This window comes from Sturnus vulgaris, chromosome 2 (assembly GCF_052056855.1).
Source record: "Sturnus vulgaris isolate bStuVul1 chromosome 2, bStuVul1.hap1, whole genome shotgun sequence".
Classification (NCBI taxonomy): Eukaryota; Metazoa; Chordata; class Aves; order Passeriformes; family Sturnidae; genus Sturnus; species Sturnus vulgaris.
The window spans coordinates 14,096,648-14,108,720 of record NC_142244.1 but is presented as its reverse complement, the minus strand read 5'-3'; the positions used below and the strand labels follow the sequence as shown (position 1 = coordinate 14,108,720).

Here is a 12,073-nt window from a genome sequence, read left to right as displayed (position 1 = left end):
TGGTGTGGTTTGTGTGATGTTACCCCTTTTGTCTCACCCAGCAAAGAGTAGCCAGAGAGACCCTGCCTGCTCTTGGGCTCTTCTCTGAACAGAAATTGGTAGGAAGTGGGGTTGTAGCTATGCTGTCTTGGGAAATTGGTTAGAGAGAAATCGTAGCATTAACATGTGTTGAAGATATGGGCAAAATCATGTGTTGGCTGATTGAGATGGGTGACCTTTTTAGAGCTGTGGCTTGCAGGAGATGCAGGTGAGGTTGTCAGAGAGGGCTGTGCCATGGAGGGTGAACAGTAGAAAAAAGATGTGGGTGTCTTTTAAAGCTACAGAGACCAATGCCCAGGAAGAGGAGGTGACAAATAGTAGGAAAAGTGTTCCTGATGCTATTTTATTCCTTAATATCAAATTCTTTTCATTAATCTTTTCACATGCTTGTTCATTTTGGAACCTCTGTTATATATTGATTTCATCTCCATGCTTTGTGTATGTGTGTGTATTACACCCCATTCCTGTTGTTCTGAATTTCAAAATATGCCTCCTCAACTTCCCCTTGGTTTACTTTTCAAATGTGTAAAATTGCAACATAGTAGGTGGTTTCATAGTCTACTGGTGACATATGATTTGTCATTAATTGGGAAAGGCAGCTTTTCAACAGCAATTATGCCTAAAATTTGCTATAAACTAATAAAATCGTGGGGAGAAGATCTTAGCTATTAAAATTTTATTTCCTTTTCTATAACATCTTTTCCCACGGAGTGTAACCATCTTTAGAGAGGGAGAGGAAAATTACACCACCAAGTATGGGTAGTAAAATATAGTATATGTGTTCAGACACTACCCTGTTAGATGCCTATGTAGATAGGTGACAGTTTTTACTCACCTTCTACCTCCAATCTTAAGATTTTGTGCAGTAAAAAGGCAAAGAGTTAAAGACAACTTTTTTAGGGAAAGGTTAAAGAAAAGCGGGGAAGAAGTCATTAAAATAGTAAAATGTACAGTGCAAGTACCACATATGCAAGTGGAGAACATGGTATAAGGAACTCTAGTTCATCCCAAGGTTTTTAAAGCTTAATAAACTATGCTCATGCTATTTCAGCTGGGAAGTCCTGAGATTCCTTCTGTCGAATTTGAGGATGTGGATTGAAGACTATCGCTTCGATGGATTCCGGTTCGACGGCGTTACCTCCATGTTGTATCACCACCACGGCATTGGTAAGAGATTTGTCAGCTCTGATCTCAGCACTCCTATTGCAGCTCTGGTGCTGTGCAAATAGTGCTGTCACTGTTTCTCAGGGGGCCAAAGGGGTTTAGCACAGCAGCTAGAGCTTGAAACTAGATGGGAAGGGGAAAGGGGCAAAACCAGGCTTGCTAGTGATGAGCAATGGGGTGGCACACCCAAAACTCGAGGACAGAAGCTCTAGGAAGATCCCTCAATCTGCTCCACAAGGTGCCAGCTACAACAAACCACACTGGAAGTGTTTCTGTACCAACAGAATGAGGAACAAACAAGAGAAGCTTGAAGCTTTAGCCCAATCCCAGGGATTTGACACCATTGGCATAAGAAAAACTGGTGGGATGAGTCCTGTAGCTGGAGTGCCACCGTGGGTAGTTGAATGGGAGCACAATGCAACTGGCACAAACAGGTTCAGAAAATTCCTAAAACATCTGGATCATCCAGGGTGTGATTCTGGGGAATGGTCCTGTACAAGCCAGGAGTTGGATTCAGCAATCCTGATGAGTCTCTTCCAGCTCAGGATATCCTGTGAATGATGAAAAAATTCCAGATCTGCTAATTTTCTTGCTTTATTGCTGTGAGGATAGATGGAAAATCATTAATAGGTTTTGTGCTTATAAAATGAAATATTGTGTGAAATACCTATGTTTTCTAAATAAAACTTGACTGTGGCTTTTAAAACTTCTTGTCTTATTAGGCACAGGGTTCAGTGGAGATTACAATGAGTATTTTGGCCTGCATGTGGATGAAGATGCTTTGTGCTACCTGATGCTGGCCAATCACATGATTAATACCTTGCACCCAGAATGCATAACCATAGCAGAGGTAAGATAATTTTGCCATCCTCAGTGACATTAATATTGATTAGCTTGCTTTAGGATGTGAATTTCCTGTTAATTATCAAGTCACACTTCGGGTATTCAAGCAGTGACATGAGCTGAAAAATATTAATTAGTGGACAGACTTTGCCTGGTGGGGAAAAACAACCTGAATATGCACTCTGGGAATTTTCTCTGCATTAATAGATTATTAATTAATGTGGCAATTTCTTTTTCTTTTTTTTTTCCTTCATCACCTTGAACTTTTAATGAGAATTGTTTTTATTAGTTTATTGCTTGTGCATGATAGCCATTTGTCAGTAGTGCTCTGTGGTACTAAAAATTAACAGCCCTAATGATGTTTTGCATATTTTGAATTATATTGGTATATCTGACAATTGCCCTTCAAATTAAATGCAATAAACTTATAAATGTTTAATATATAGGCTAATTAGATTTATTATTAAGTTTCTCCAGGTTTCTAAAAGTGTAAATTGACTATATTACTTGAGTTGATTGGGATCAATTTTTTTTGACTGAAAAGTGTTTCTGGCACAGGAAGCTTCTAAGAGTATGAAATAGCAGAGCATTCAAAATTCGATAAATACTTGCACTTGATATTTTGTCTTTCTCCAGAAGAAAAATCATTTAAACACTGAGGATTTATTTTGTTATTATGTTTAAATAATTCACTTTGCTTAAAAGAAAAAGTAGGATATATCTGATACCATTAGGGACTATATGGGTTTCTAATAAAAGGGTTTGTGATGCTTAAGAGTTCCCTATTTCTCTGGGAAGCAAAAACTGCTTAACTTCATTTCTTACTTAGGGTAAAGTTTTCTATCATAGACAGCCACTGCTAAGAGCTAAAAGGCAAGCTACCAAAACAGCATCTGGGGAAGAAAGCAGTAGCAAACTTGAGGTTGTTTCATTGAGCTGTAGGCATATTTGAAATTAAATCAGTTAATTTTCTAGGTAGTCCTAGATTATAGGCATTCCTACCAAAGAAATTCTGAGTTTAATTGTCTTGTATTACCTGGCCTAAGAGTTCTTTTTTTTTTTTTAATAAGATGTATCTTCGGTTTCTCTTGCTTAAGTTGAGAGCTGCTTCTTTTTCAATACATAATTTTCTGCCTCGGGAAGTTGCTACGTGAATCATAGAATTGATCAATGTGCTTCATGGTTAAAGGAGAATTTCAGAAGGAGAAACTATTGACATAATTGAAAATTACAAAAGGCAATGAAGAATGTCTACTTGCCTATAGAATCAGTGCCATGTGAGAAAAATGTTTTTCTGTGACCATAACTAATTATAATATATTCCCTAATTAATGTAATTAATTGATGATTTTACAGCTTTTTAATATTCTGTATATTCACTGTCTTAGTAATTGCTAATTTTTTAGGTGTTACTGAGTATATGCTTATTTTTCATTTTGGTCTTCTAAATAAAGCATTGATTAAAGTTCTTTATAATGGGAAGAAAAAATGTTAAGTAAAATTATGTCGTGCCTGAAGTGTTCTAAACACAAACAGGCAAAGAAGCAGTATGCTGAGGTTTCTGTTTTTATATGCAACTCTTTTCAAACCTGGTCTGAACAAATGCTTTGAAATTTGAGGTTTAATCATAGCATAATTGAATGGCCTAGGTTGGAAGGGACCTTAATGATCATCAAGTTCTAACCTCTCTCTGCATGGGCAGGGACACCTTGCACTAGCCCAGGTTGTTCAGAGCCCCATCAAACCTGGCCCTGAACAGGGATGTCCCATCCACAGCTTCCCTGGGCAACCTGTTCCAGGGCCTCCCACCCTCACAGTAAGGAATTTATTCCTAATATTTAATCTAAACCTACTCTCTTCCTATTTGAAGCCATTCCTCTTGTCCTATCAGTATGTATTCTAGTAAAAATGTCCTCTCTGTCATTCTTGTGGGCTCCATCTGGAGGTACTGGAAGGCCACAATTAGATCACCACAAAGGCTTTTTTTCTCAGGCTGAACAATCCCAGTTCTCTCATCCTTTGCTCACAGCAGAGCTGCTCCGTCCTTCTGATGCCCTCGGTGCCTGCTCTGGGCTGGCTCCAGCAGGTCCCTGTCCTTGCTGTGCTGGAGCCCAGAGCTGGATGCAGCCCTGCAGGTGGGGTCTGAGCAGAGCGGGGCAGAGGGGCAGAATCCCCTCCCTGCCCTGCTGCCCACGGGGCTCTGGATGCAGCCCAGCACTCGGGGGGTTCTGGGCTCCCAGAGCACACAGCTGGGGCATGTCCAGCCTCTCACCCACCAGCACCCCCAAATCCTTCTCCAGGGCTGCTCTGGATCTGTTCATCCCCAGCCTGGATTCATAACAGGCATTGCCCCAACCCAGGTGCAGCGTCTTGGACTTGTGTCTTGCTAAACCTCGTGAGACACCCATGGGCCCACTTAAACTGGTTTCAACACAGACATAAGTGAGAAATGTGGTTCCTGTCTAAAGGCAGCATACATGGCCATTCCACTGTCAAAACCCTCCACATTTTGGCAGTGACACCAGCCACGGAGCAACGAATATGAATAGACTCAGTCCATCCATTTCTTTCTATGTTGCTGCCTTCAACTGGAGTTACAGGGGAGAGCAGGGCTTCTGCCTCAGCTTTGCTTACCAACAGTCCCAAGGCTCTGAAGTGATTTTTGATCCGCCTTGGATCACCTGTTATCACTTCACTGTCCCCTACGTGGAGGATCAGTAATGGGTTGTAGTCTGAGGGCTGTACCAGGCTAGGAAGTTTCCTGGTAGAAGTACATTTGGCAGAAGATCTACTAAACAAACTAATTATGATTTTTTTTTTTAATGTCCAGTTAAAATTTGTAGACATGGGTAAAAATACTGTTAAATTTAGATTTTTGCTTCCCAAAAAATCTGGCTTTCAATATTGTGATTAAAGTAGATGGGAGCTGCTTAAATCTGAAGACTTGGACCTCTTCCAGGCAGGCATCATGGTATCACAGGAAAAGTCTTTTGTTACATACCATCATGTTCTGTATAACCTAGAGACCAATAGTCTGTGTCTGTCCATTCTGACTGATTTAGGAGAGTTGTTGAATGTTATATCACATCTAAAAGTTTGTAAAGGATTTCCACTTCACTGTTTGTTTTTAACAGTGTGTGGAAATGTGGACACAATTTTCTGTGTGGTCCAATGGCTTTGTCTGAAGGAGAATAATGTCCTCCTTTGATCTCTTGGCTTTTCTATTCATGCAGCCTGGGATGTGCTGGCCGTCCCTGCTGCCAGGCCAGACTGCTGGCTTAAGCTCAGCTTGCTGCTGGCCCACAGCCCCAGCCCTTCCTCCCCAGCAGAGCTGCTCCCCAGCCTGGCTGGCCCAGCCCGTATGGATGCAAGGGGAGGGTCCATCCCAGGGTCAGGATTAACTTGGTGACATTCCATGGTGACATTTCTGCTGATTGATTACTCCAGCCAGTCCCTCTGGATGGCAGCCCTGCCTTCCATCCCTGGGATGCCATCCATGAGCTTCCTGGTGATCTGGTTGATCTCCTCCCTTATGTCAGTGTCTGTGTATGCCTGTATGTGTATATGTGTATGACTTGAAATGTAAATATCTTTTCCACTATTCCAATGCAGCAATTGGAGTGAAAACTGGATTGAATCCAGCAAATCAGAATGAGCTTCCTAATTAAGCCCTGGTTCCAGTCAGTATTAATTCCATAAATTCTCTTGTGTAGATGCAAGAGGTGTTGGTTAATCCATAACCACTGTCAGGGAGAAGCCATTCCCCCACAAAAGTTAATAAAATTGAGCACTGATGGATATTGTGCAATTGTTGGAGACTTGCATTTTGTATCCAGATAACTTTAGAAAAGAATGCTGCGTGATAAAATTGCCTAACAACATGGTGAAAAAAATATTTTGAGAACTTGGAATTACAAATTTAAGAATAGTCAGCTTCCATCAATATGAAACTGGAAAATTTACAGTAAGAGCATGTCACTTTCCAGGACTAGCTGGATCAATAGATTTGGTTTGGAGAAAGAATAGAGATTGTATTTTTCTTCTTTAGTGTACTTTATATTTAACCTTTTTTTTTATGCCATTCCCTATGCAAAATATCAATAAGCAAAATGAAGGTTTAATTTGTCTTTTGTTGACTACTTTGTACTTTCTATTGATTACTTAGAGCTCAAGAGAGCTAATTATTTCAAACTCTGCATGTACTGAGGTCTCTTCCCATTCAAATATCTACACTATTAAAATATTCTGAGGTAGAGTATTTGATGAGACAAGTCATAATGCTTTTCTTTGTAACTTGTGCATTTCAACAGCACATCTGGGTGTAGTAATACCTGATTTAAATTAATGCTTTTCTCCCTTAACCAGGTCAATCCGTGAAGCTATTTATAGTGTTTGTATATCAGTATTATTGTATGGTGGAAAACATGCAGATTACTGCAGATTACTGATTTGCAGTGCTGTGGAAATGATGTTGTGGGGTGTTGTGTCTGTTCCAGGATGTTTCTGGAATGCCAGCTCTCTGTCGGCCTGTGGCAGAGGGAGGAGGAGGTTTTGATTATCGACTTGCCATGGCCATTCCAGATAAGTGGATACAGGTGAGAACTTCTTCAAAAAATACATTCTGCTCTTCCAAGTGGGATGTTTCTCTGTCAGTGCATACACACAAACACTTCTGAATCCTACTGACAAGTTTTGCTTTCTCTTGTGTTAATATGCTATTGAAATAAATTCTGACAGGCTAGAGCACAGGTATTAGAGGCTGAAATGAGAGCTGTCAGATGTTATGTAGGTTTCAGGTGAGGAAGTTGAGGAGCTGGGATTCACATTCCAGCTGATAATTGTTTTCTTCATACAATACACATAAGCTCAGTGTCTTTGAAATGACCTGTATCTTGCAACAGCTGTAGAACGTGTAATCTATATTGAATGTGAACAAGTAGATAAAAAGTTAACCATGTGCATATAAATATTAATAAAAAACACTAAAAAATCGCTCCATAAACATGCACTAAACCCTCCTGACATGGAGCATAGAAATTGGCATTGAATATATATAGCCCTGAAACTTTAAGCAAACTAAACCTAGTTGAATTACACAAACACCTGCAATTGGTACAGAGGGGTTACAAAAAGGAATAATATAAATCTGTAAATATCAATAAATTCTGACTACAATAAAGATTTATATCACCTTTTCCTTAACATAGAGAATCACAAGAAAAGGCATAAAATACTAAATGATCAGAAAATGTTTCTACTGATGTTTTAGAGAACATTTTTCAGGTAGATAGAAGATTACATCCAAATCCTTTGGGCTGGCTTGATGATCTGAAAACAATAAATGTTTTATATGACCACTAATGCTTCAATAAATATAGTGTGTAGCTAAGAATAATAATTTAAAAATTAGCTTACTGTCAGCATATTTCAATTTTGTAACTAGGAGGCAGAGGACTAATTGAAAAATAGATTTCAAGCTTCTTTTCAGAAGATAAACTTGACAGCTTTTCCAACAGAGACACCATCATTAAAATTTGGAATGTGTAATTTAGGCATTTAGGTCCTGGAATGCAGTAAGGACTCATTTTTTTAACAACAAATACCTCATTGTGATGTTTTGTGGGCTTCTTGAAGTTTTGTTAGTTTGTTTGGGGTTTTTTTGTTCCTTACCACACTTTAGGGCAGGCAAGATGAGCAATTTCCTAGGTAAGCAAAATGCAAGTGGGCAAGCTCATGTTACGTGGGAAAAAAAACAGTGTAGAACTTTGAGTGCAAAAGATTTACAAACTAATTTGGCAATCTCTGATTTGATGTGCTTCATTTAATTTGCAATACTTGCATAGGAAACATAACTGCTGCAGTAAATTCTGTTCTTTAACTGGAGAAAATGTCAGTTTTTCCAGCTTAAACTGGAAAAACTGACATTGACTTGACATGTACTTGACATGGGACAGCATAGGACATTGATGAGATGTTGAGTGCAAATCAGTTGCAGTTGGGATTGTAAAAGAGCTTAGAGTGATGCAGGCAGGAAGCTTCTTGCCAAAGAAACTGTAAATAAGTGACCACAGTAGAGACATGGAGTTAGAGAAAGAGGTGATGCCGGAGTTTGTTATCACATTTCTTGAAGGGAAAAGTCGAGCTGAGATGATTGGAAGGGAGAAGTTTTGATAAACAGTTTATCAGCTGTTACCAAACTCTCCTAGACTGCTTACTCTCACTTCTCTCCAGTTTTTAAGTACATGCCTGTTAATAGGAAATCTTCTAGGCAACTTGCTACAGACAGTTTGAAAGCTGAAGAATCTCCAAGAGATTCCATGAGCTAATTCTGAGGAATCTGTAAAAGTAAGAAAGAGAAACTGTCACAGCAGTGGTTGTACTAGTTCAGATTCAAGATAGATGTAACACGTAATATGATGCTACATAGGGACCTCAGTGTGTTCAGAGCCAGAATATAATGGACTGAAAAAAAAAAATCAACAAGGAAAGGGTTGGGGGAAAGACTGCTTAGGAGTGTGTGGATAATTACAATTATAATGTTCAATTTTAAAGCATGATATTGGCCATCTTGGTGCTATTGCCTTTTTATCACTTCTATTTTTATGTCTATGTATTTATGCACATGCATTTAAGTCATAGTGATCAATGGAGGTCTACAAAGTGGTGTAGAAAAAAAGAACAAACTAACACTGAGATTGAGCTAGATTTAGCAGAGGAAGGAAATAATGCGATATGAGGCAGAAAATTCCTATTAATGGGATTCAGTTTGAGTTGCTAAAAATGAAGAGGTAGTACCACACTGCTCAGTGGTTAAGCTTTATTTGAAAGCTCCCATATTCCAGGGATACCTGATATTGTGGACGAGGTAGGTCTGTCTGTGTCCATATATTTCTTCCTTGGTTTAGGTGCAGTGCTCTATTGCAGGTCCTATCAAGCACATTATCCACCAGGGGATTTACATAATAAATGGCAAACCCTGTTGTCCCTGCTTCCCCAGGGAGATAGAGATGAAACAAAGTATTCTAGGTATTATATTTGTGTGGTAAAATTAAAAATAATAGAACAACTCTTTGGATTATCAGAGAAAGCGCATCACTTCAAAACTTGGGAGTGTAAGAATACAGTCCACAATCCACTGCAAATTCCTGTGCCAAGATAATGTTACATGTTTTTAGTTAAAACAACTTTTCAGTGGTCTTTCTTTTATTTCTGTAGATAATTAAGGAGCTGAAAGATGAGGACTGGAATATGGGCAATATTGTGCATACATTAACAAACAGACGGTATGAAGAAAAATACATTGCTTATGCAGAGAGTCACGACCAGGTATTTTCAGCTGTTTTCTTGTTCATAACCAAGTTCAAGATCTTGTTTAGAAGTTTGACTTTTTTTTTAATGAGAAAGGAGTTGAGTTGGATGGCAAGAATTTTGGAAATGTGTAGATTTGGACTTGTGCTTTTTTTTGTACATTTTTTGTTTGTTTTGTTTGGATTTTTTATTGGTCTTTGGTTGTTGTTTTCTGGTTTTTTTTGTTTTGTTGGCTTTTTTTGTTTGTGTGTGGGTAATACTGGCTTTCAGTTTTGTTTTTGAACAAAAATAAATAAGTCGTAGCTTCTTATTTTGTCTGCCATAGGACATAGAGAGGTGTATAATTCATGCTTTTGAAAATCCTTTAAATTAAAATAAAACTATGATTACAGACATGCATCAGGCTGATATATGAAAAGTACAATAGTGAAACAAAAAATGTAAATAAAATTCAGTCTGAAGATGCCTGAAGTAATGCATGTGAGGGTACAGTTCTGATTTCTTATATGTTGCAGTGGGCTGTGAGCTGACTGTTGCCAGTCAGAATACAAGGCCTTGTACTGTCAGAAAGCAGATGCAATCCTGGAATTGTTATGAGTGGAATAGAGCAAAGAGCACAATCAGCATGCCACTGCAGTCTTTCCTAGTTTGTGTCCATCTTCAATGTTGGAGACAGGTTTGGTCCTGTATTCTTAAAGGATATACAGCATAACTGGAAAAAAATGCTGTGGAGAGAAATAGCAGGTGTGGATTGATTTTCATAAGAAAAACACTGAACAGAATAAGATTCTTTGGGGTAGTAAAGAGATCATTGAAGGGGGAAATATACCCATTTATAAAATCACAGCTGCCACAGAAAACATGAATAGGGAAACACTTAGCTGCTCTTCCAGTGGAAAGATTAGGAGATATTAAATGGCACTAACAAATGCCACATTTTGAGTCCAGAAAATAGTTGTTCATTGCAGTCTTCAGTCTTGTCATTGTCGCATAAGATTTTTTTTTCCTTTAAATAGACTATTTTTTACTTAAGGGAATAATCCATATATGCTGTTATATTGTCAGCTGGAAAATGAAAGGATGATGGTGCTTTTCAGCTAGACCTGTTTACAATTTATCTGTATCTATGGAATTTTGTAAGTCTTTGTTCGAGAGTATAAAACAAGAATTGGGCTAATTGAAGAAAAATCAGCTATTTCAATATAAATACTCCAAAATGTTTTCTGCTACCTGCATGATAATATATGGAATAGCATTTTATGGCCTTTCTCAAGTAGCAGTGAGCACTAGCAAGTTAGTAATTCAGTATTTTCTTATGTGTGAAATCACAGAAAACCAATCACATTCTCGATTGCATATAAGTGAATGCTTCATACTCACTCTGCATATCTGAATCAGAGTTTGGTTTATACCCATTTATTTTTACATTCCAGGGACTTTTACTTCACATGTTTGCTTTCTTATTTTCTGTTTCCTATAAAAATGCCCAAATGGTGGGTCATTTGTGACTTACTGAGTTGATGCTGATATTTCACATTTGATATCTGTAGGTGAAAAAGTTCTTAGAACTCATTATGCAGTTTGATGCCAGTAGGTGAAATGTAGGATCAGCAGTTAGACAGTGCTACTCTGTTATTGTATACACTCTATCCCATCAGTCCAGGAGCCCCAGTAACAGTGGGGAAGGTTGCAGGGGGAAAACAGACAATTGAGGCTGCCATCCAGTCCAGGCTCAGCTCATGGACATTCCTGCCTCAGTTTTTGGCAGCAGGACAGATCTATGTTGCACATCACACAATGCACAGATGCCATGATCAGATGTAGGGTCACCGTGTCCGAATGATTATTGATGGTGGCAGGATGTTCCCTTCAGGAACAGGGACTGGATCAAGCACACTGAGCCTTGGCTCTTCAGTGATCTTGCATGTCCTCCCCACATGATACAGACCACCTGTTTAAAAAAAACTCCAAAACTTAGAAACACTTCTATTACACCCAAGTGTTTTCTTCAGCGTCTTTTTGAACTGTTCTAGGCACTGGTTGGTGATAAGACACTGGCCTTTCACCTGATGGATGCAGAGATGTACACAAACATGAGTGTGCTCATGCCTCTGACGCCAGTTATTGATCGTGGGATACAGCTTCATAAAATGATTCGTCTCATTACTCATGCACTCGGAGGAGAGAGCTATCTGAACTTCATGGGTAAGTAATCTCAGGAAAAAGTCTCTCATTTTCTCATCTACAGAATGCGTGGTGGGGAAATAAAATGATCTGACATGGTTTTATATCTACAGTATTTATCACAGTGCTGAAATTTGGAGCATAAATGCTTTTATAGATTTATTACAAAAGGTAATATGCATTGTTTTTCTGTCTGTAGAATGATGTATGTATGATAAGAAAATAAAATCAAGGTGGTTTCTAACTGTAAGAGAAATAACTTGCAACTCAAACTAGTGTTTTAATTGTTCTGCAAGTTTGTCAGGTAGTGAGCTGTGGCTCACGCAGCTAAGTTGTATTTCATCTCTTTTACCCTCTTAAATTTTTTAGGGTAGCAATGAATTTACTGAAGGTAGCTCTGTGCTTATTTCAGCTATTAATTGTCAGGAAGTAGTCTGGAATCAGTTGACCTATTTCATTGCTTCTTAGTGCTTAATGAGGTAGGCAAGGACAAATCACAGACACAGGAGGCACATTCTGCTATCAAAGCACAGAA

At 38.7% G+C, this 12,073-nt stretch overlaps 1 protein-coding gene across 1 annotated transcript in view; it reads left to right on the top strand.

Annotated features, from left to right (window-relative positions):
- Positions 1-12,073, top strand: part of GBE1 (1,4-alpha-glucan branching enzyme 1) — a 138,115-nt gene that overhangs the window by 83,704 nt on the left and 42,338 nt on the right. The window contains exons 8-12 of the mRNA XM_014872980.2: positions 1,091-1,206; positions 1,926-2,053; positions 6,543-6,641; positions 9,262-9,372; positions 11,388-11,559. Of these exons, the coding sequence (XP_014728466.1) occupies positions 1,091-1,206; positions 1,926-2,053; positions 6,543-6,641; positions 9,262-9,372; positions 11,388-11,559 (626 nt within the window). The remainder of the gene's footprint in view (positions 1-1,090; positions 1,207-1,925; positions 2,054-6,542; positions 6,642-9,261; positions 9,373-11,387; positions 11,560-12,073) is intronic.